The sequence below is a fragment of the Staurois parvus genome, unplaced genomic scaffold, assembly GCF_062004578.1.
Source record: "Staurois parvus isolate SC_StPar_1 unplaced genomic scaffold, SC_StPar_1.0 ptg002913l, whole genome shotgun sequence".
Classification (NCBI taxonomy): Eukaryota; Metazoa; Chordata; class Amphibia; order Anura; family Ranidae; genus Staurois; species Staurois parvus.
The window spans coordinates 27,501-51,641 of record NW_028320709.1 but is presented as its reverse complement, the minus strand read 5'-3'; the positions used below and the strand labels follow the sequence as shown (position 1 = coordinate 51,641).

Sequence of the window (24,141 nt, the reverse complement as noted above, 5' to 3'; positions counted from 1 at the left end):
GCAGGATATGATGTCATTCTTCTCTGCCTGGACACATTCCGTTCCAGACAGAGAAGAAGAGACATTTAAACGTGAGTAAAACACTACACTAACAGTTAGAACACACTCTAGGACACATTTAACCCCCTGATTGCCCCCCCCCAGTTAACCCTTCACTGCCCTGTCACCAGTGTACCTGATCAGTGAAGCGATTTTTATTGATCACTGTATCAGTGTCGCTGGCGACTTCCAATAGTGCTAGCGCTCCTCCCAGATAGCGCCAGTTTGCCCCCCAGTACACCAATAAAGCCATTTAACCCCTTAATTTCCCCCCCCACCCCCCCAGTTAACCCCTTAACTGCCCTGTCACCAGTGTCACTGATCAGTGAAGCGATTTTTACTGATCACTGTATCAGTGTCGCTGGCGACTTCCGATAGTGTTAGCGCCCCTCCCAGATAGCGCCAGATTGCCCACTAATACACCAGTAGTCCCGTCTAACCCCTTGATCGCCCCCCCCCCCTGAGTTGACCCCTTCACTGCCCTCTCACCAGTGTCACTGATCAGTGAACCAATTTTTACTGATCACTGTATCAGTGTCGCTGGCGACTTCCGTTAGTGTTAGCGCCCCTCCCAGATAGCGCCAGATTGCCCGCTAATACACCAGTAGTCCCGTCTAACCCCTTGATCGCCCCCCCCCCTCCCCGAGTTGACCCCTTCACTGCCCTGTCACCAGTGTCACTGATCAGTGAACCAATTTTTACTGATCACTGTATCAGTGTCGCTGGCGACTTCCGTTAGTGTTAGCGCCCCTCCCAGATAGCGCCAGATTGCCCGCTAATACACCAGTGATCCCGTCTAACCCCTTGATCGCCCCCCCCCTCCCCCCTGAGTTGACCCCTTCACTGCCCTGTCACCAGTGTCACTGCTCAGTGAACCAATTTTTACTGATCACTGTATCAGTGTCGCTAGCGACTTCCAATAGTGTTAGCGCCCCTCCCAGATAGCACCAGTTTGCCCGCTAGTACACAGATAATCACATTTGACCCCTTGATTGCCAGGAACACGCTTACTTGCACGCTAAACCTTCATTGCTAGTATAGTGTCTGATTGGATCAATATCTTTGATCAAATCAGCGCTATACCAGCATTCACATTACTTTAGTATCCCCAAAAACGCAGTGTTAGCGGGATCAGCCCCAACACCTGCCAGCACCTGCGTTTAGCCCCTACGCCCCCCCCTTCTCCCCCGGCAAGTGCAGTGTCAGTAGATAACTGTCACTTGATACATATTACACACAAAACCGCAGTGTTCACAGAATCAGGCCTGATATCTGTTAGCACTTGTCGGTAAATTTTTTGTAGCGGTTCAAGCAGTCCCTGACAGCCAGGCGCTCTTTTTCCCGTGAGTCGCACTAGGTACCTGTAAATTTAGTGGCCAAAATGTCTAAGCAAAGGTACACTAGTGAAGAGGCCTATAGGATTCTGAGCATGTCAAGTGAGAGCGAAGGGGAAGACTCACTGGCAGAATCAGGCTCAGAATACGAACCTATAGACAGCAGCGGCACCCTGACAGCTAGCTCAGGCGACGAGGAAGTGGTCCCTGCTAAGGTCAGGCGTACCCGATCCCATTCACAGGTTGCTGAGGTGGTACAAATGCATGATGACTCTCATATGCAGCAGAGTGCCAGTACTAGTGCCGCAGTATCTTTTGGTGAACTGGCGAGCACCAGCGGCCTAGTACGTCCTGGTCGTAGGCATACCAGCACTGCAGTATCACTTGGTGACGTGGCGAGTCCCATAAGTGCAGTACAAGCTGGTGCGGTGGCGAGCACAAGTAGTGTCCCGCGGCCACCAAGAATTCGCAGACAGGCCCGTAGAGCCCCTAGTGTCCTTCCGGATGTGCTTGCAAATCCCGATTGGCAGCCCACAAATTCTGCAGCACCCGTACTTCCCCCATTCACTGCCCAACCCGGAATTCAGGTGGAAACAGCAAATTTAAATACTCCCCTTAATTTTTTTGAGCTGTTTTTCACAGAAGATCTTTATGCATTGATTGTGGATCAAAGCAATTTATATGCACGCCAATTTATCGCCGCCAACCCAAATTCAAACCTTGCCAGACCATTCGCATGGAAACCCATTACGGTTTCCGAATTTAAAGTTTTTTTGGGCCTAACCCTCAACATGGGCATTAATGATAAAAATTAATTGCGGTTGTATTGGTCCACCGACCCTCTTGTTCACATGTCCGTGTTCTCTGCTGCCATGGCCAGGCATAGATATGAGAGTATAATGCGTTTTATGCACTTCTACGACAACTCACTCAGTCGTCCTCGGGGTGACCCTGAATTTGACCGGCTCCACAAAATTCGGCCCCTCGTAAATCACTTTAACCAAAAATTTGCAGATGTGTATACTCCCCAGAAAAACATCTGCATCGATGAGTCCCTCATTCAATATTCTGGCCGCCTTGTAATCAAACAATATCTCCCCAGCAAGCGTGCCAGATATGGGATCAAGATGTATAAGACCTGTGAGAGGGCAACAGGCTATACATGTAAGTTTCGGATTTACGTGGGAAAAGATAGTTACTTGGAGCCCCCCGGATGCCCAGACTACATGGGGAGCAGTGGCAAGATAGTTTGGGACTTGGCGTCATCCTATTTCCACATGGGGTACCACTTATACGTGGACAATTTTTATTCAAGCGTGCCACTATTTAGACATTTGTTCAATTTGGGAATTTGCACATGTGGCACTGTGCGATCTAATCGCCGAGGCTTCCCCCAACGGCTTGTAAATACCCGTCTTAAAAAGGGGGAAAAAGCCTGCTTGAGAAATGAAGAATTGCTCGCAGTGAAGTGGAAGGACAAACGGGATGTTTACCTCCTGTCTTCCATTCACGCAGATACGACCGTCCAAATTACCACGGCAGCTGGTGTTGTTGAGAAGCCCCTCTGTGTCCACGATTATAACCTTAACATGGGAGGGGTGGACTTCAATGACCAGATGATGCAGCCGTATTTAGTTTCCCGAAAATCCAAACGCTGGTACATAAAAGTGTCAGTTTATTTATTTCAATTGGCTCTATATAATGCTTTTGTTCTCTATAAAGCAACTGGACATAGTGGATCATACCTAAATTTCCAGTTAGAGAACATCAGGGCCCTTTTGTATCCAGAAGGTGCTGTGCCCCAAATCCCTCTCCCAGATGCAGTTAGTCGGCTGCATGAGAGACATTTTCTCGATACCATTCCTGGTACCCCAACCCAAAGAAGACCCCAAAAAAGATGTAGTGTCTGCAGCAAACGTGGAATTAGGCGTGACAGCCGCTATTGTTGTCCCTCCTGTCCTGGCCAACCTGGCCTCTGCATCAAGCCCTGCTTCCGCCTCTACCATACACTAGTGAACTATTAGTATAGGGTACAGCACGGCACAGATCAGGGCACATTTACACAGGGTCTCAAAAGATGTTCGGTAGTCAGGAAACTGGCTATCGCATTTGGAGAGACCCTACCAGCTGTTTAAATGTTTGAAGTTTGAAAAAAAAAGTTAAAAAAAATAAAAAAAATAAATAAAAGTACAAATACCCCCCAAAAAAATAAAAAAATGTAAAAACCAAAAATAGTTATAGTTTTTTTTGTTGTTGTCATTTTTGTGATTGTTCGACTTTCACTGGTTTATTGTTGTTTTATTGTTAACCATTTCTGTTTGCAGGAATGCTTTCAGCTGCAGCGCTGACCTGTTTATTCTGACAGCAACAGGAACTTGCTCTCAGAATAGACATAAGTCAGCGTGAGCAGCGCTGTTGGATGAGATTTTTCATCCGCAGTTATAAAAAACAGAATATATGCCAAAGCATGGGGGCCTGGGGTGGCCTGTGGGTGGATGGCCCCTATGCTTCGGCATATATATTTTATATTTGTTGGCACATTTCATGTGTGCCCACCATTAGAAGTGGGTGGATTGAGGGAGGTTTCTAATGGTGGGCATACCACCACACACTTTTCCTTATAAAGTTGTTTTATTGAGTTTATGTTTTATTGTTAACCATTGTTGATTTTTTTGCAGGAACGTCAAACTGCAGCACTGACCTGTTTATTCTGACAGCAACAGGGTCTTGCTTTCAGAATAGACATAAGTAGGTGTGTGCAGTGCTGTCGGATGAGATTTTTCATCCGCAGTTAAAAAAAAGAGAATATATGCCAAAGCATGGGGGCCTGGGGTGGCCACTGGGTGGATGGCCCCTATGCTTCGGCATATATATTTTATATTTGTTGGCACATTTCATATGTGCCCACCATTAGAAGTGGGTGGATTGAGGGAGGTTTCTAATGGTGGGCATACCACCACACACTTTTCATTATAAAGTTGTTGAGTTTATGTTTTATTGTTAACCCTTGTTGATTTCTTTGCAGGAACGTCAAACTGCAGCACTGACCTGTTTATTCTGACAGCAACAGGGTCTTGCTTTCAGAATAGACATAAGTAGGTGTGTGCAGTGCTGTCGGATGAGATTTTTCATCCGCAGTTAAAAAAAAGAAAATATATGCCAAAGCATGGGGGCCTGGGGTGGCCAGTGGGTGGATGGCCCCCATGCTTCGGCATATATATTTTATATTTGTTGGCACATTTCATATGTGCCCACCATTAGAAGTGGGTGGATTGAGGGAGGTTTCTAATGGTGGGCATACCACACACTTTTTCTGGCAGAGATTTCTTCTCTTTTTTTTCATTCAGCCCACAGGCTGCATAAAGAAAAAAAGAACATAGCATATACACCCAACAAGGACCAGTGACGTACTGGTACATCACTGGACTTTGAATGGTTATACCAGGGTGATGCCTGCAGCTGCAGGCATCATCCTGGTTTTATTTTTTTCAGCCGGAAATGGGCTTTCATGTAAAAGCATTCCTAGTGGTTAATTAGCTGCAGAATTGCCTTTACAAGCAGCGGGAGAAAATGGCCCCCCCTCCCCCTCCCTGAGATTTGCTTTCCAAAAAGGGGTCATTTGGGGGTGTTTGTTCTATCCTGGTATTTTAGCACCTCAAGAGATGTGATGGGCGGTCAGAAAGTAAAAGCTGTGTAAATTTCAAATTATCTATACCATAGTTTGTAGACGCTATAACTTTCACACAAAGCAATCAATATACACTTATTGGGATTTTTTTTTACCAAAAACATGTAGCAGAATACATTTTGGCTTAAATTTATGACTAACTTTGAGTTTACGATATATTTTTTATAGCTGAAAGTAGAAAAAATTGTTTTTTTTTCAAGATTTTCGTGTTTTTTTGTTTATAGCGCCAAAAATAAAAAGCGCACAGGTGATCAAATACCACCAAAAGAAAGCTCTATTTGTGTGAAAAAAAGGACGTAAATTTCGATTGGGTACAGCATTGCATGACCGCGCAATTATCATTTGAATTAGTGCAGCGCTGTATAGCAAAAAAAGGCATAAATTACAGTATCTATACCATAGTTTGTAGACGCTATAACGTTCACACAAAGCAATCAATATACACTTATTGGGATTTTTTTTACCAAAAACATGTAGCAGAATACATTTTGGCTGAAATTTATGACTAACTTTGAGTTTACGATATATTTTTTATAGCTGAAAGTAGAAAAAATTGTTTTTTTTTCAAGATTTTCGTGTTTTTTTGTTTATAGCGCCAAAAATAAAAAGCGCACAGGTGATCAAATACCACCAAAAGAAAGCTCTATTTGTGTGAAAAAAAGGACGTAAATTTCGATTGGGTACAGCATTGCATGACCGCGCAATTATCATTTGAATTAGTGCAGCGCTGTATAGCAAAAAAAGGCATAAATTACAGTATCTATACCATAGTTTGTAGACGCTATAACGTTCACACAAAGCAATCAATATACACTTATTGGGATTTTTTTTACCAAAAACATGTAGCAGAATACATTTTGGCTGAAATTTATGACTAACTTTGAGTTTACGATATATTTTTTATAGCTGAAAGTAGAAAAAATTGGTTTTTTTTCAAGATTTTCGTGTTTTTTTTGTTTATAGCGCCGAAAATAAAAAGCGCACAGGTGATCAAATACCACCAAAAGAAAGCTCCATTTGTGTGAAGAAAAGGACGTAAATTTTGTTTGGGTACAGCATTGCATGACCGCGCAATTATCATTTGAATTAGTGCAGCGCCAAACAGCAAAAAAAGGCCTGGTCATTAAGGGGGGTAAATCCTCTGGGGCTCAAGTGGTTAACAACGCATTGGGTTGCATTTTGTTGGTTTTTTTTTGTTTTTTTTAATCCTACCTAAATACACTGACACTAAATATTTTTTTTTTCTTTTAAGGCCTGTGTGTAAAAATAAAAATAAGTAAAAAAAAAAATACATAAAAAATTATTATAATAATAAAAATAATACTAATATTATTATCAATAATACTAATAATAACCAAAATAATAACAATACTAATAATAATAAAACTGATCATTAAAAATAATAACAACAACAACAATAATAATAATATAGAAATAACTAAATTTTTTTTTAGTATTGTTATTATTTTGGTTGTTATTTCTATATTATTATTGTTATTATTATTATTTTTAATTATTATCAATTTTATTATTTTTAGTATTGCTCATATTTCAGTTATTATTTCTATATTATTATTATTACTTTTTTTAAAATTATTATAAGTTTTATTATTTTTAGTATAGCTCATATTTTAGTTATTTCTATATTATTATTATTTTTTAATTATCAGTTTTAATATTATTAGTATTGTTATTATTTTGATTATTATTATTATTATTTTTATTAATAATAATAATATAGCAATAATAACCAAATCAATAACAATACAAATAATAAAATTGATAATTAAAAATAATAATAACAATAATAATAATATAATATATGTTATTATTATTTTTAATTATCAGTTTTATTATTATTGTTATTATTGCTATTTTATTATTATTATTAGTAGTAGTAGTATTATTATAATAATAAATAATAATAATAAAACTGATAATAATTAAAAATAATAATAACACTAACAACAATAATAATAATATAGAAATAATAACTAAAATAATAACAATACTAAAAATAATAAAATTGATAGTAATTAAAAATAATATTATTATTATTTTTAATTATCAGTTTTATTATTTTTAGTATTGCTATTACTTTAGTTATTATTTCTATATTATTATTATTATTATTATTGTTGTTATTATTTTTAATTATCAGTTTTATTATTTGTATTGTTATTGATTTGGTTATTATTGCTATATTATTATTAATAAAAATAATAATAATAATCAAAATAATAACAATACTAATAATATTAAAACTGATAATTAAAAAATAATAATAATATAGAAATAACTAAAATATGAGCTATACTAAAAATAATAAAACTTATAATAATTTAAAAAAAGTAATAATAATAATATAGAAATAATAACTGAAATATGAGCAATACTAAAAATAATAAAATTGATAATAATTAAAAATAATAATAATAACAATAATAATATAAAAATAACAACCAAAATAATAACAATACTAAAAATATTAAAATTGATAATAATTACAACAATAATAATATAGAAATAATAACCAAAATAATAATAACAATACTAAAAATAATAAAATTGATAAGAATTAAAAATAATAATAACAATAATATAGAAATAATAATACTAAAAAATAATAAAATGGATAGTAATTAAAAATAATAACAATAATAATAACAATAATAAAATAGCTACAGCTACATCAGGGTTTGATCTAGGTTAGTTTCAGGGTGAATAAAGTAGGCTTAAAAAAAAAACAAAAAAAACTTTAGTGTCAGTGTGTTTAGGAAGGATTAGAAAAAAAAAAAAAAAAAAGGCCAAAATTCACCCTATTATTTCAGGGACCGTCTACCCAATGGGTACAAACAACAATTATTGCACATATATGGTATCACTGCTAATGTCAGTAGAATTTATTTTGCATTTCCTGGTGGTGGGTCATGGTAGTGGCAAAAAAATAACAGCTTTTTTTTTTTTGGCCAGCTTTCTTCCAATAAATAATAATAATAATAATAATGGAGATATTCAATTATGCTGCGTAAATTGACGGCGCTATATAAGTACCTGAAATAAATGAATAAATAATTATAGTTACCACCAAAAAAAAAAAAAAAAATTCCTTTAAAAAAAAAAAAAAAAGGTGTAATTGACCTGAATATATTAAGGGCGTATTTATAAGACATTCTTTGGACGAATGTCACACATTCCCTGTCTATTTTGTAATAGATTCATTCCTTGAATCACCAAACGCCATCTAGTGGCCAAAATGCGGTATGTTTTTTCTTTTTTTTAAATACCTGATCCAGGTACTGCATTTCAGGATAATACCACATTTGTCCACTAGATGGAGCTGCCGATCCTAGGAAGTACTGCATTTCAGGATAATACCACATTTGTCCACTAGATGGAGCTGCCGATCCTAGGAAGTACTGCATTTCAGGATAATACCACATTTGTCCACTAGATGGAGCTGCCGATCCTAGGAAGTACTGCATTTCAGGATAATACCACATTTGGCCACTAGATGGAGCTGCCGATCCTAGGAAGTACTGCATTTCAGGATAATACCACATTTGGCCACTAGATGGAGCTGCCGATCCTAGGCATGAATCTATTACAGGAAATACAGGGAACATTTGCTCAGCCTCCACAAATGTTTGTGACGTTCGTCCGGCGAATGTTTTCTATGCGGAGCCCTAAGTAGTTGATGACAAGTACAGCTTTATTAACACCTGTCAAAGTTACGATGAGATTTGTTGAACCATTAAAGGGTTAAGTAAAAATTCCACAACGCTTTGTCTGTAGCCGTTTATTGAAGGCCGATTTGATTCAAGGCTCGGTTTGGGGCCCCCAGGGGCCCTCCCTGCGGTTGTTCTGTGACACGTTCAGTCCATCGCAGCTGTTCGCGATTTTCGGATGGCGGTACAAAGTTTTCAGCGGCGCGGATCTGGAACCCGTTGTGGAATTGTGATTTCCTTTGTGTCTTTGGCTCCTGAAATCTGTTTCCAGCCATCCCGTCTCCAACCAAAACGGTTTTTAGTTGTGGATTCGTCCACATGCCCCGCCCCCCCGGGGAGATTCGCCCTCTATATTCAGGAAATCCAAATTTTACAGAAGGAAATCTTCTACCTGCTCTAATGGAGGCCGTACTTTTGGAAAAAAATGATCAATCGAAAAAAAAAAATGGAAGTGTGTGGCCACCAGAAGACTTCCTCTTGCTTTAGGGAGGTTTCCTCTTACTTCCTGTCGTGCCAGTGACACAGGAAGTGAAGGGGGTTCTCCCCAGCGGGGACTGGAACAGCGCGACAACCTCTACTGCTGGGGCTCTAAACCCTAGCTCTAGCTGAAAGGTCTCTGGAACCTCACTGACGCACAACACGCGAAGAAAAGCCGGAACATCGGTATAAATCAGAGTAGCGGTTGTCCTTTATTGTACACAGTGGAATGCCAACGTGTTTCGACCGTTAAGGCCTTAATCATGACTAGGGCCAGCCTGAACGGACGAAATGCGTAGGTATTTTTATCAGGGATGGCAACATGTTTCGACTGTTCAGGCCTTAAACATGACTAGGGCCAGCCTGAACGGACGAAACGCGTAGGTATTAATAGAGATGGCAACACGTTTCGACCGTTCAGGCCTTAATCGTGACTAGGGCCAGCCTGAACAGCCGAAACGCGTAGGTATTATTAGAGATGGCAACACGTTTCGACTGTCCTGCCTTAATCATGACTAAGGCTGACCTGAACAGCCAAAATACGTTAGATTTTTAATAAAAAATGCCAACAATTTTTGGCCGTTCAGGGCATAATCATGACTAAGGCTGACCTAAACAGCCAAAACACGTTAGATTTTTAATAAAAAATGCCAGGTTTTGGCCGTTTAGGGCTTAATCATGACTAAGGCTGACCTAAACAGCCAAAACACGTTAGATTTTTAATAAAAAATGCCAAGTTTTGGACGTTCAGGGCTTAATCATGACTAAGGCTGACCTGAACTGCCAAAACACATTTGATTTTTAAAAAAAAATGCCAACAAGTTTTGGCTGTTTAGGGCACAATCATGACTAAGGCTGACCTGAACGACGGTAATGCTGTCAAATTTTTATATTAAAAAAATGCCAACAGGTTTTGGCCGTTCACGGCTTAATCATGACTAAGGCTGACCTAAACAGCCAAAACACGTTAGATTTTTAATAAAAAATGCCAGGTTTTGGCTATTCAGGGCACAATCATGACTAAGGCCGACCTGAACGACGGTAATGCTGTAAAATTTTTATATAAAAAAATGCCAACAGGTTTTGGCCGTTCAGGGCTTAACCATGACTAAGGCTGACCTGAACGGCCAAAACACGTTAGATTTTTAATAAAAAATGCCAAGTTTTAGCCGTTCGGGGCTTAATCATGACTAAGGCTGACCTGAACGGCCAAAACACATTTCATTTTTAATAAAAAATGTCAACAAGTTTTGGCCGTTCAGGCCTTAATCATGACTAAGGCTGACCTGAACGACGGTAATGCTGTAAAATTTTTATATTAAAAAAATGCCAACAGGTTTTGGCCGTTCAGGGCTTAATCATGACTAAGGCCGACCTGAACAGCCAAAACACATTTGATTTTTTATAAAAAATGGCATCAAGTTTTGGCCGTTCAGGGCTTAATCATGACTAAGGCTGACCTGAACAGCCAAAACACATTCAATGATGCATAAAAAATGCCAACGCGTTTCGACCATTCAGGCCGTATTCATGGCTAAGGTCAACCTAAATGGCCGAAACGCATCAGCTTTTTACGGCGGTGTTCTACTGTGTACAAGGATAACCGCTATGCCGATTTATACCGATGTGCCGGATTTTCTTGGTGGAAAAGCAAGAAGGGTCTGAAAGGCGTTTTACCTTTCTGTGTATTGTTTATAAATTATTAAAAAAAAAATAATAATAATAAAATTTTTGGCTATAAATACACTTTGGGGTCTATTTATTAAAAAAAAAAAAACCCCACATACCCATTCATCCAGTGAATCTGTACGGATATTCGTTCTGTGCTACCTGGGCAAAAACACGGGTTCTTTAGGCAATTTTTTTTTTAAACGAAGGTCCTTATTATGGGCGGTAGAACAATATGGCATTATGGCCACTAGATGGAGCTGAAGAGAATAGGAAATATGTCTTTGTAATAGCTCCCCCTTTTCTCTTCTTTATAACGTGGGGGAGGGGTTCTGTAGCGCACAGAGATAGCTGGGAACAGTGATAACGGATAACAGTACAGCAAAGGAAGTTATCGGCTCACAGGATTTCTGGCAGGATCAACAGATTGTTTTTTTGCACTGATATAACAAAATGCTTCCGATGGGATATTTAACGGACCAGAAGGAAGCGCGTTGTTCACGTTTACAATGACCGCACCCTATAAGGTGATTGAACAGGAAGTCAGCTGTGCATTCGGAAATATTACCCCCCCTTCCCATCCCCCACTAAATGGGGGGGGGGGGTCTTGATATTTGTAGAACTCCAGCTAGCGGCTATTTGGAGCTCCACATACTGGCTATTCTCCACCTAGCGGCCATTTAGAGCTCACCTACTGGCTATTCTCCAACTAGCAGCCATTTAGAGCTCACCTACTGGCTATTCTCCAACTAGCGGCCATTTAGAGCTCCACCTACTGGCTATTCTCCACCCGGCAGCCATTTAGAGCTCCACCTACTGGCTATTCTCCACCCGCCAGCCATTTAGAGCTCCACCTACTGGCTATTCTCCACCTAGCGGCCATTTAGAGCTCCACCTACTGGCAATTCTCCAACTAGCAGCCATTTAGAGCTCCACCTACTGGCTATTCTCCACCTGCCAGCCATTTAGAGCTCCACCTACTGGCTATTCTCCACCTGGCAGCCATTTAGAGCTCCACCTACTGGCTATTCTCCAACTAGTGGCCATTTAGAGCTCCACCTACTGGCTATTCTCCATCTAGCGTCCATTTAGAGCTCCACCTACTGGCTATTCTCCAACTAGCAGCCATTTAGAGCTCCACCTACTGGCTATTCTCCACCTAGAGGCCATTTAGAGCTCCACCTACTGGCTATTCTCCAACTAGTGGCCATTTAGAGCTCACCTACTGGCTATTCTCCACCTGCCAGCCATTTAGAGCTCCACCTACTGGCTATTCTCCACCTGCCAGCCATTTAGAGCTCCACCTACTGGCTATTCTCCACCTGGCAGCCATTTAGAGCTCCACCTACTGGCTATTCTCCAACTAGTGGCCATTTAGAGCTCCACCTACTGGCTATTCTCCATCTAGCGTCCATTTAGAGCTCCACCTACTAGCTATTCTCCAACTAGCAGCCATTTAGAGCTCCACCTACTGGCTATTCTCCACCTGCCAGCCATTTAGAGCTCCACCTACTGGCTATTCTCCACCTGCCAGCCATTTACAGCTCCACCTACTGGCTATTCTCCACCTAGCGGCCATTTACAGCTCCACCTACTGGCTATTCTCCAACTAGCAGCCATTTAGAGCTCCACCTACTGGCTATTCTCCAACTAGCAGCCATTTAGAGCTGCACCTACTGGCTATTCTCCACCTGCCAGCCATTTAGAGCTCCACCTACTGGCTATTCTCCACCTGCCAGCCATTTACAGCTCCACCTACTGGCTATTCTCCACCTGCCAGCCATTTAGAGCTCCACCTACTGGCTATTCTCCACCTAGCGGCCATTTACAGCTCCACCTACTGGCTATTCTCCACCTAGCGGCCATTTAGAGCTCCACCTACTGGCTATTCTCCACCTGCCAGCCATTTAGAGCTCCACCTACTGGCTATTCTCCACCTAGCGGCCATTTACAGCTCCACCCACTGGCTATTCTCCACCTAGCGGCCATTTAGAGCTCCACCTACTGGCTATTCTCCACCTAGCGGCCATTTACAGCTCCACCTACTGGCTATTCTCCACCTAGCGGCCATTTAGAGCTCCACCTACTGGCTATTCGCCACCTAGCAGCCATTTACAGCTCCACCTACTGGCTATTCGCCACCTAGCAGCCATTTACAGCTCCACCTACTGGCTATTCTCCACCTAGCGGCCATTTACAGCTCCACCTACTGGCTATTCTCCACCTAGCGGCCATTTAGAGCTCCACCTACTGGCTATTCTCCACCTGCCAGCCATTTAGAGCTCCACCTACTGGCTATTCTCCACCTGCCAGCCATTTAGAGCTCCACATACTGGCTATTCTCCACCTAGCGGCCATTTAGAGCTCCACATACTGGCTATTCTCTACCTGGCAGCCATTTAGAGGGGGGGGGGCAGGGAGTTCAGTGCATCACTACATTACAACAGGCACACTTTAAAACTGTATAGAAAAATGTTCGTCCGATATAAAAAAACAACATTAAAAATAGAAAATGGGATAAAAAGAGGAACCGAAGGTCATAACTTAAAGATCTCATCCTCGTGATCGCGGAGGGTGGAGGTGCGGGTAGTCACTGTTAAGGGGACTGGTCCCAGTAATGAGCGTTGCTGAGTCTGCGGGGAGCCCTCGTGGGACCTGCTGAGACTGGGACTTTGGTAGCCGCCCCTGCTGGGCTCTGCCTCTTTCTCGGCACCCCTGAGAGATGACAAAGAAAAAAAAACATACAGGATCACTAAAATCATGTTATTGTAACATCAAAAGTTCATCGGTCTTTTATCTTTTATGTTGCTGGGGAGGTCTATTGTTGGTGGCTAATGGAGAGTCTCTTAATGGTGGGAGATCTACTGTTACTGACAGGGGTCTGTTGTTGCTGGGGTGGACCAATTGTTGCTGGGGGGGTGTTTTGTGGCTGGGTCAATGGGAGGAATAGTGCCCCTTCATTGGTGTCAGTGGGAGGAATAGTGCCCCATCATTGGTGTCAGTGGGAGGAATAGTGCCCCATCATTGGTGTCAGTGGGAGGAATAGTGCCCCATCATTGGTGTCAGTGGGAGGAATAGTGCCCCATCATTGGTGTCAGTGGGAGGAATAGTGCCCCTTCATTGGTGTCAGTGGGAGGAATAGTGCCCCATCATTGGTGTCAGTGGGAGGAATAGTGCCCCATCATTGGTGTCAGTGGGAGGAATAGTGCCCCATCATTGGTGTCAGTGGGAGGAATAGTGCCCCATCATTGGTGTCAGTGGGAGGAATAGTGCCCCATCATTGGTGTCAGTGGGAGGAATAGTGCCCCATCATTGGTGTCAGTGGGAGGAATAGTGCCCCATCATTGGTGTCAGTGGGAGGAATAGTGCCCCATCATTGGTGTCAGTGGGAGGAATAGTGCCCCATCATTGGTGTCAGTGGGAGGAATAGTGCCCCATCATTGGTGTCAGTGGGAGGAATAGTGCCCCATCATTGGTGTCAGTGGGAGGAATAGTGCCCCATCATTGGTGTCAGTGGGAGGAATAGTGCCCCATCATTGGTGTCAGTGGGAGGAATAGTGCCCCATCATTGGTGTCAGTGGGAGGAATAGTGCCCCATCATTGGTGTCAGTGGGAGGAATAGTGCCCCATCATTGGTGTCAGTGGGAGGAATAGTGCCCCATCATTGGTATCAGTGGGAGGAATAGTGCCCCATCATTGGTGTCAGTGGGGGGAATAGTGCCCCATCATTGGTGTCAGTGGGAGGAATAGTGCCCCATCATTGGTGTCAGTGGGAGGAATAGTGCCCCATCATTGGTGTCAGTGGGAGGAATAGTGCCCCATCATTGGTGTCAGTGGGAGGAATAGTGCCCCATCATTGGTGTCAGTGGGAGGAATAGTGCCCCATCATTGGTGTCAGTGGGAGGAATAGTGCCCCATCATTGGTGTCAGTGGGAGGAATAGTGCCCCATCATTGGTGTCAGTGGGAGGAATAGTGCCCCATCATTGGTGTCAGTGGGAGGAATAGTGCCCCCCCTGAAAAGTGCCACCCTAGGCAAATGCCTTGTTTGCCTCACGGCAAACACGCCCCTGGGTGGACCTATTGTTGCTGAGGATAATTTGTTGCTGGGATGGGCCTATTGTTGCTGGGGGGAGGGGGGGAATTGGTTGCTGGGGTGGACCTCTTGAGCTGGGGGGGGGGGTATTTTTCTACTGGGGGCGGACCTATTGTTGCTGGGTTGGACCTCTTGAGCGGGGGGGGGGTATTTTTCTGCTGGGGGGAGTATTTTGTTGCTGGGGTGGATCTATTGTTGCTAGGGGATGTTGCTATCTACATGGAGTTTGCATATTCTCCCTGTACTTGCTAGTGGCTTAGTGGTTAGCACTGCTAAGGTTCAAATCCCAGCCAGGATGCTATCTACATGGAGCTTGCTTGCTCTCCCTGTGCTTAGTGGTTAGCAGTGGGGACCCAGCCGGGATGATATCTACATGGAGTTTGCATGCTCTCCCTGTACTTCCTAGTGGTTAGCACCGGGACCCAGGTTTATAACTCTCTACATGGAGTTTGCATATTCTCACTGTACTTGCTGGTAGCTTAGAACTGCTGCCTTACAGTACTGTGGTCCCAGGTTTAGCACCCAGCCAGATTGTTACATGGAGTTTGCATGTGCTCTCCGTGCTTGGTGATTAGCACTTCTGCCTTTCAGCACTGAGCTCTCAGGTTCAAATCCCAGCCAGCATGCTATCTACATGGAGTTTGCATGTTCTCTATGTGGTTGGTGATTAGCACTTCTGCCTTTAAGCACTGGAGTACCAGGTTTAAATCCCAGCCAGGATGCTTTCTACATGGAGTTTGCATGCTCTCCACATGCTTGCTAGTAGCTTAGTGGTTAGCGCTGCTGCCTTTAAGCACTGGAGTCTCTGGTTCAAATCCCAACTGTACATGGAGTTTGCATTCTCTCCCTGTAGTTAGCAGTGGAGTCCCAGGTTCAGGACCCTGCCAGCCTGCTACCTACATGGAGTTTGCATGCTCTCCCTGTGCTTTGCCTGCGTGGACACTCCAGTTTCCTCCCATACTCCAAAGATATGCTGGTAGGTAACCATCCCTACCCTGCTCAGAGTAAACCAGGCGGCACCACCTTTCACAAAGCCCACCCTTTTTTATGGACCAAAAAAAAAAAAACACTACACCAGACCCCCTGAAGTCACAGCCAATAAGAAGAGGAAGGGGCTACTTGGTGATACAAAACACTGTCTGCCATCTAGTGGATATCATTGGTAATGCATGTTGCTGTTTTCCAGCCTATGTTTGGCTGAGAAGTGACAGTTGTGGGCGCACATGGGAGAGGGGAAGGGATGAGCTGCAATGGATTCTGAGGTCTCTAGCTCTCTCTGTTGTCCCTCCAGCCGCCCAGAAGTGGTTGAGAAGTGACAGTTGCTGGTGGCCACCATCATTGGGGGGGGGGGGGTTGCAATGGATTCTGAGGTCTCTAGCTCTCTCTGTCGTCTCTCCAGCCGCCCAGAAGTGGCTGAGAAGTGACAGTTGTGGGCAAGCATTGGGAGGGGTTGGGCTGTAATGGATTCTGAGGTCTCTAGCTCTCTCTGTCTGTTGTCTCTTTAGCCACCCAGAAGTGGCTGAGAAGTGACAGTTGTGGGCACACATGGGAGAGGGGAGAGATTGGGCTGCAATGGATTCTGAGGTCTCTAGCTCTCTCTGTCTGTTGTCTCTTTAGCCACCCAGAAGTGGCTGAGAAGTGACAGTTGTGGGTGACCATTGGGAGGGGTTGGGCTGCAATGGATTCTGAGGTCCTTAGCTCTCTCTGTTGTCTCTCCAGCCGCCCAGAAGTGGCTGAGAAATGACAGTTGTGCGCACACATGGGAGAGGGGAGGGGATGAAGGGGTTGGGCTGCAATGGATTCTGAGGTCTCCAGCTCTCTCTGTCTGTTGTCCCTCCAGCTGCCCAAAAGTGGCTGAGAAGTGACAGTTGTAGGCGACCATTGGGGGGGGGGGGGTTGGGCTGCAATGGATCCTGAGGTCTCTAGCTCTCTCTGTTGTCTCTCCAGCCGCCCAGCATTTGGATGTCACGCTTGCCCCCCCCCCCCCCCATCCCTGCTGCTGAAGTGAAGGTGGCTGCCTCTTTGCTACCCCTTGGCCCAGCTGAGGGGGTGGGGGTTCTAGTACTGGGATGTGGGGGTTCTAGTACCGGGATGTGGGGGTTCTAGTACTGTGATAAGGACCCAAGAGCATCCCCTCCATAAACTGTGAATTCATTCAACAGCATAGATTACAGGTTCCCCCCTTTTTCTGCCCCCCCTGCTGAAGTGAAGGAGGGTGCCCCTTTGCTACCCCCCCAAGGGGCGGGGGTTCTAGTACTGAGATAAGGTTCTCTAGCACCCCAGGGTGAAAAAAAAGCACCCCTCCAAGCTGTGAATTCATTTAGCAGCATAGGTTCTAGGTCCTGCCCTTTTCTGTGCTGCGAACCGATCCGATTGGTCATTTAGGGAAGTGTAGGCCATCCCACGTCCGCCATATTGTCATGTAAGCCGATCCCCCCCCCCCCCACCCCAGACTTACGCGCTCTCCCCCTCCCGTATCTTCTTCACGGCCGCCCTCTTGGACACCCGGATCCTGGTGTCCAGCTTGTTCATGAAGTCGCTGGCTGACACCTCGGCCCTGCGCTCTGCGTGGGAGGAGCTGCGGTGGAGCCGGCCCTTCTCCCGCTCCGGCTGGCCCTCCGTCGCTGCCCCTTCGCCGCCCTCCCCCGCGCCCTCCTTGGCGCCGGCCCCGTTGGACAGCTCCGGCTGCTCGGTCAGGACGGGGATGCTGAGGTACTTCTTCAGGAAGATGGAGTCGTTGGTGTAGAGGCGATTGGCTCGCTTGATCTGCTCCATCTGCGGGAGGAGAAAGGGGCGGAGATTAGCGCACGGCGGGGAAATGACGGATTACTCCAAATAGGAAAAGTTCTGAGACACTTCCTGTCTCAGGTACAAAACAGGAAGTGAGGGGAAATCTGTTTCTTGCTGTCCCTGGACTCACTGTGACCCCGAATATCAGTATAGGGACCCCATATATCAGTGTAGGGACCCCCCCCCCGACTCATCAACCCTTATCTCAGTATAGTGACCCCCTGGACCCACCACCACCCCACATCTCAGTATAGTGACCCCGTATCTCAGTATAGAGCCCCCCCGGACTCACCGTGACCCCGTATCTCAGTATAGAGCCCCCCGGACTCACCGTGACCCCGTATCTCAGTATAGAGCCCCCCACACTCACCGTGACCCCGTATCTCAGTATAGAGCCCCCCCAGACTCACCGTGACCCCGTATCTCAGTATAGAGCCCCCCCGGACTCACTGTGACCCCGTATCTCAGTATAGAGCCCCCCCGGACTCACCGTGACCCCGTATCTCAGTATAGAGCCCCCCACACTCACCGTGACCCCGTATCTCAGTATAGAGCCCCCCCAGACTCACCGTGACCCCGTATCTCAGTATAGAGCCCCCCCGGACTCACCGTGACCCCGTATCTCAGTATAGAGCCCCCCCACACTCACCGTGACCCCGTATCTCAGTATAGAGCCCCCCCGGACTCACCGTGACCCCGTATCTCAGTATAGAGCCCCCCACACTCACCGTGACCCCGTATCTCAGTATAGAGCCCCCCCAGACTCACCGTGACCCCGTATCTCAGTATAGAGCCCCCCCGGACTCACCGTGCCCCCGTATCTCAGTATAGAGCCCCCCCGGACTCACCGTGACCCCGTATCTCAGTATAGAGCCCCCCCACACTCACCGTGACCCCGTATCTCAGTATAGAGCCCCCCCGGACTCACCGTGACCCCGTATCTCAGTATAGAGCCCCCCACACTCACCGTGACCCCGTATCTCAGTATAGAGCCCCCCCACACTCACTGTGACCCCGTATCTCAGTATAGAGCCCCCCCACACCCACCGTGACCCCGTATCTCAGTATAGAGCCCCTCCAGACTCACCGTGACCCCGTATCTCAGTATAGAGCCCCCCCACACTCACCGTGACCCCGTATCTCAGTATAGAGCCCCCCCGGACTCACCGTGACCCCGTATCTCAGTATAGAGCCCCCCCACACCCACCGTGACCCCGTATCTCAGTATAGAGCCCCCCACACTCACCGTGACCCCGTATCTCAGTATAGAGCCCCCCACACTCACCGTGACCCCGTATCTCAGTATAGAGCCCCCCCAGACTCACCGTGACCCCGTATCTCAGTATAGAGCCCCCCCGGACTCACCGTGCCCCCGTATTTCAGTATAGAGCCCCCCCGGACTCACCGTGACCCCGTATCTCAGTATAGAGCCCCCCCACACTCACCGTGACCCCGTATCTCAGTATAGAGCCCCCCCGGACTCACCGTGACCCCGTATCTCAGTATAGAGCCCCCCACACTCACCGTGACCCCGTATCTCAGTATAGAGCCCCCCTAGACTCACCGTGACCCCGTATCTCAGTATAGAGCCCCCCCGGACTCACCGTGCCCCCGTATTTCAGTATAGAGCCCCCCCGGACTCACCGTGACCCCGTATCTCAGTATAGAGCCCCCCCACACTCACCGTGACCCCGTATCTCAGTATAGAGCCCCCCCGGACTCACCGTGACCCCGTATCTCAGTATAGAGCCCCCCACACTCACCGTGACCCCGTATCTCAGTATAGAGCCCCCCTAGACTCACCGTGACCCCGTATCTCAGTATAGAGCCCCCCCGGACTCACCGTGACCCCGTATCTCAGTATAGAGCCCCCCACACTCACCGTGACCCTGTATCTCAGTATAGAGCCCCCCCACACCCACCGTGACCCCGTATCACAGTATAGAGCCCCCCCACACTCACCGTGACCCCGTATCTCAGTATAGAGCCTCCCCACACCCACCGTGACCCCGTATCTCAGTATAGAGCCCCCCCGGACTCACCGTGACCCCGTATCTCAGTATAGAGCCCCTCCAGACTCACCGTGACCCCGTATCTCAGTATAGAGCCCCCCCGGACTCACCGTGACCCCGTATCTCAGTATAGAGCCCCCCCACACCCACCGTGACCCCGTATCTCAGTATAGAGCCCCCCCCGGACTCACCGTGACCCCGTATCTCAGTATAGAGCCCCCCCACACTCACCGTGACCCCGTATCTCAGTATAGAGCCCCCCGGACTCACCGTGACCCCGTATCTCAGTATAGAGCCCCCCACACTCACCGTGACCCCGTATCTCAGTATAGAGCCCCCCCACACCCACCGTGACCCCGTATCTCAGTATAGAGCCCCCCACACTCACCGTGACCCCGTATCTCAGTATAGAGCCCCCCCAGACTCACCGTGACCCCGTATCTCAGTATAGAGCCCCCCCGGACTCACCGTGACCCCGTATCTCAGTATAGAGCCCCCCCACACTCACCGTGACCCCGTATCTCAGTATAGAGCCCCCCCACACTCACCGTGACCCCGTATCTCAGTATAGAGCCCCCCACACTCACCGTGACCCCGTATCTCAGTATAGAGCCCCCCCAGACTCACCGTGACCCCGTATCTCAGTATAGAGCCCCCCCAGACTCACCGTGACCCCGTATCTCAGTATAGAGCCCCCCCAGACTCACCGTGACCCCGTATCTCAGTATAGAGCCCCCCCACACCCACCGTGACCCCGTATCTCAGTATAGAGCCCCCCCACACCCACCGTGACCCCGTATCTCAGTATAGAGCCCCCCCACACTCACTGTGACCCCGTATCTCAGTATAGAGCCCCCCCGGACTCACCGTGACCCCGTATCTCAGTATAGAGCCCCCCCACACTCACTGTGACCCCGTATCTCAGTATAGAGCCCCCCCGGACTCACCGTGACCCCGTATCTCAGCGCCAGGCCTTGCAGCGTATCCCCCGGACACACCAGGTGCTCCACCCTCCGGACCCGGGCCGGGGAGATGGGGGATTGGACCAGGCTGCCATAGGAGCGGGTCCTGGTACCTCGGAGGAGCCCGGAGCCCCCTGGGGAGGAGAAGGAGGACATGGCTGACAGATCTTCCCTCACATGATATCTTCTTCTTGTAATTCAATTTTCTGACAGGAGGGGGAGGGGGGACACCACAGGGTCACATGACCTCCCCCCCTCCTCGGTGCCTGGATCCCGTCCGCCTTAGAACTGCCGACAGCTGCTGGCCAGAGGTGACAGCGGGGAGGGGGGCGGGGCATGCCGGGAAATGTAGTCCGCCACCGGGCTCAGGTGGAGGGGTGGGGAATGGGTGGGACTACTGACAAGCATGCATAGAGCCCCGCCCCCGGGGAGACGTCACGTGCTGCATACGGAAGGCGGGACTACATCTCCCAGCGGGCAGTGCGGCGAGGTTGTACGGAAGCCGTCTGAGGGGAGAAATGTCGTTCAAGAGAGAGGGGGACGATGGGAGCCAACTGAATGTACTGAGGGTGAGAGAGGGGGCGAGGTATTGGAGGAGGGGGGTAGGTATAGATGGGGGTGGGTGGTTAAAGATGGGGTAGGTAGGTATAGATGAGGGAAGGTGGTTATATATGGGGGGTATGGATGGGGGAAGGGATAGGTGGGTATTGATAGAGGGGGGGATGAGATGGGTGTAGCTGGGGGGGAGGGGTAAGGTGGGTATAGATGGGTTTAGAATAGGTGGGTAGAGACGGAGGGAGATGGTGGTTAAAGATGGGGGGGAAGACGGGTATAGAGATGGGGGGGGGAGGGGAAGGAGATGGGTGTAGATGGGGGGAGGGGAAGGAGATGGGTGTAGATGGGGTGGAGGGGGAAGGTGGGTATAGATGGGGGGGGAGGGGAAGGTGGGTATATATTGGGGGGGAGGGGAAGGTGGGTAGAAATGGGGGAAGGTGGTTAAAGATGGGGGGGGAGGGGAAGGTGGGTATAGATGGGGGGGAGGGGAAGGTGGTTAAAGATGGGGGGAGGGGAAGGTGGGTATAGAAGGATAGGGGAGGAGAAGCAAGTAGGAATAGATGGAGGGTGCAGCTAACTTTGAATGGGGGAGGGGAAGGTGGGTATAGATGGGGGGGGGAGGGGAAGGTGGGTATAGATGGGGGGGGGGAGGGGAGGTGGGTATAGATGGGGGGGGGGGGAAGGTGGGTATAGATGGGGGGGTGGGGAAGGTGGGTATAGATGGGGGGGAAGGGAAGGTGGGTATAGATGGGGGGGGAGGGGAAGGTGGGTATAGAAGGATAGGGGAGGAGAAGCAAGTAGGAATAGATGGAGGGTGCAGCTAACTTTGAATGGGGGAGGGGAAGGTGGGTATAGATGGGGGGGGGGAGGGGAAGGTGGGTATAGATGGGGGGGGGGAGGGGAGGTGGGTATAGATGGGGGGGAGGGGAAGGTGGGTATAGATGGGGGGGAAGGGAAGGTGGGTATAGATGGGGGGGGAGGGGAAGGTGGGTATAGATGGGGGGGTGGGGAAGGTGGGTATAGATGGGGGGGTGGGGAAGGTGGGTATAGATGGGGGGGAAGGGAAGGTGGGTATAGATGGGGGGGAAGGGAAGGTGGGTATAGATGGGGGGGGAAGGGAAGGTGGGTATAGATGGGGGGAGAGGGGAAGGTGGGTATAGATGGGGGGGAGGGGAAGGTGGGTATAGATGGGGGGAGAGGGGAAGGTGGGTATAGATGGGGGGGGGGAGGTGGGTATAGAAGGATAGGGGAGGAGAAGCAAGTAGGAATAGATGGAGGGTGCAGCTAACTTTGAATGGGGGTGGGGCAGGTGGGTATGGATCGGGGAGGGTGCAAAAGGGGTAGATGGGGGATGGTGCAGTAGGGTAGAATGCAGGGTGCAGGAGGAGGGGGGTAGATAAGGGAGTGTTCTGGACTGTATAGAAGGAGGGGGCAGAAGGGGGGGGGAAATGGGGAGGGGTATAGATGGGGGAGACAGCGGAAGATGTAGGTGGAGGGGGAAGGTTTAGAAGGGAGAATAGATGGGAATGCTGGAACATGTAGATGGGGAGGGGTGGTGGGTATGGGGGGGGGAATAGAAGGGGAAGAGTATAGGGACGGGTGGGGGAGGGGCTATCTGACTTCTGTCATTGGATCGACCATCCATTCCAATCAATAATCGATCACCCTTTCCTCCTCCTTTATGTCTCCATCCAGAAGCGGAGGGTGGCCGACCTGCTGGCCAGCTTCATCCCCGAGGACGAGGCCCTGCTGCTGAGGAATGGAAGGTGTGTACTCCAGAATGGCCGCCTCCTTCCTGACGGGGGCAGTTGGATCAGTGAGTAGATCCAGACGGTGCAGCAGCTGAAGTTTTGTGCCAATCATAACTTACAAGCAAAACTTGGCTACACCCCCTCCCATTTCCCGTGTCTTATTGGTCATTTAAAGTGATGTAAAGCTTTACTGACCAGTAGGAGGACTTTGTGTGCAGGAGGGGGCGTCGCCGAGCGCTGGAGATTTGCTCAGAACTGTCTACGTTTTTGGCGTGCCGTTTTCACAGGTAAGGTGTTACTCGGCGATTGGATGACGTGCTCAGATTCAATTGGCACGACCTGTAACAGATCAGACTTAAAGAAGAACCCCAACCAGTGAGTCTTCATGACCTCAAGTTGTGTGTTGGGTACCCATTAGATGGCGGGAGGGGTGATTGCTGGGAGGAGGCGCATTGTGTGTAATAGCTACTAGTTGCCTTCATTAGAGGAGATCTTATTACCTTCCATTAACACAAAATGTTTCTTTTGAAAGTGCTGTATCCAAATATCAAATAAGTGACACCATCCTCTGATTGCATTGCAGGTATGCCTGCACCGTGTGCCACCACAGACCCGTCTTCGACACGGTAGATATGCTCTCCATCCATCGCAATGGGAAGAAACACATTGCCTGTGAGTGCCCATATACTCAGCTTGTTGCTCATGGGTGTATCCTGCAGCCTCGGGAGAGGAATTGGAATTTCCAATATGCACACTTGTTCCTTGTGGGTCTGTCCTGTAACCTCAGGGGTGGAAATAAGTCACACATATACAGAGCTCGTTCCTCATGGGCGTGTCTTGTAGCCTCAGGGGAGGGAAATTATAGCCATGTACATACACAGCCCATACCTTATGGGTGTGTCCTGTAACCTCAGGGGAAGGAAATAAGAGTCACACATACACACAGCTCATTCCTCATGGGCGTGTCTTGTAACCTCAGGGGAGGGAAATTAAAGGCAGGCGTATACACAGCCCATTCCTCATGGGCAGGAAATTGGAGTCAC

At 47.5% G+C, this 24,141-nt stretch overlaps 2 protein-coding genes across 6 annotated transcripts in view; one reads left to right on the top strand and one right to left on the bottom strand.

The window, feature by feature from the left end:
- Positions 1-8,845: 8,845 nt before the first annotated feature.
- LOC149428931 (lysM and putative peptidoglycan-binding domain-containing protein 1-like) lies at positions 8,846-21,157 on the bottom strand. 5 transcript variants are annotated; one of them, XR_016310662.1, is made up of 4 exons: positions 20,778-21,157; positions 17,487-17,803; positions 9,771-13,649; positions 8,846-9,689 (listed from the first exon to the last, which is right to left on the bottom strand). XR_016310662.1 is itself a non-coding variant. In XM_089666924.1 (3 exons), the coding sequence occupies exons 1-3, from the start codon at positions 20,946-20,948 to the stop codon at positions 13,472-13,474; spliced, it is 666 nt and encodes a 221-aa protein (XP_089523050.1). In that variant the 5' UTR covers positions 20,949-21,157; the 3' UTR covers positions 8,846-13,471. The 5 variants fall into 5 exon arrangements, 1 of the variants encoding a protein (XP_089523050.1); XR_016310660.1 differs by having other exon boundaries at positions 8,846-10,467; positions 10,553-13,649; XR_016310661.1 differs by having other exon boundaries at positions 8,846-12,093; positions 12,175-13,649.
- A 54-nt stretch (positions 21,158-21,211) lies between these two features.
- LOC149428930 (sodium channel modifier 1-like) overlaps positions 21,212-24,141 on the top strand; it is a 12,025-nt gene continuing 9,095 nt past the window's right edge. The window contains exons 1-3 of the mRNA XM_089666923.1: positions 21,212-21,361; positions 23,043-23,113; positions 23,682-23,770. Of these exons, the coding sequence (XP_089523049.1) occupies positions 21,311-21,361; positions 23,043-23,113; positions 23,682-23,770 (211 nt within the window). The 5' untranslated portion in view covers positions 21,212-21,310. The remainder of the gene's footprint in view (positions 21,362-23,042; positions 23,114-23,681; positions 23,771-24,141) is intronic.

What these genes read in the sequence shown, in the direction of transcription:
- LOC149428931 (XM_089666924.1), bottom strand. Translation starts at nt 20,948, where the DNA reads ATGTCCTCCTTCTCCTCCCCAGGGGGCTCCGGGCTCCTCCGAGGTACC. An exon ending in CGCTGAGATACGGGGTCACG is followed by an intron (nt 17,804 to 20,777) that starts GTGAGTCCGGGG and finishes CTCCTCCCGCAG; the next exon opens with ATGGAGCAGATCAAGCGAGC. An exon ending in ATACGGGAGGGGGAGAGCGC is followed by an intron (nt 13,650 to 17,486) that starts GTAAGTCTGGGG and finishes GTCATCTCTCAG; the next exon opens with GGGTGCCGAGAAAGAGGCAG.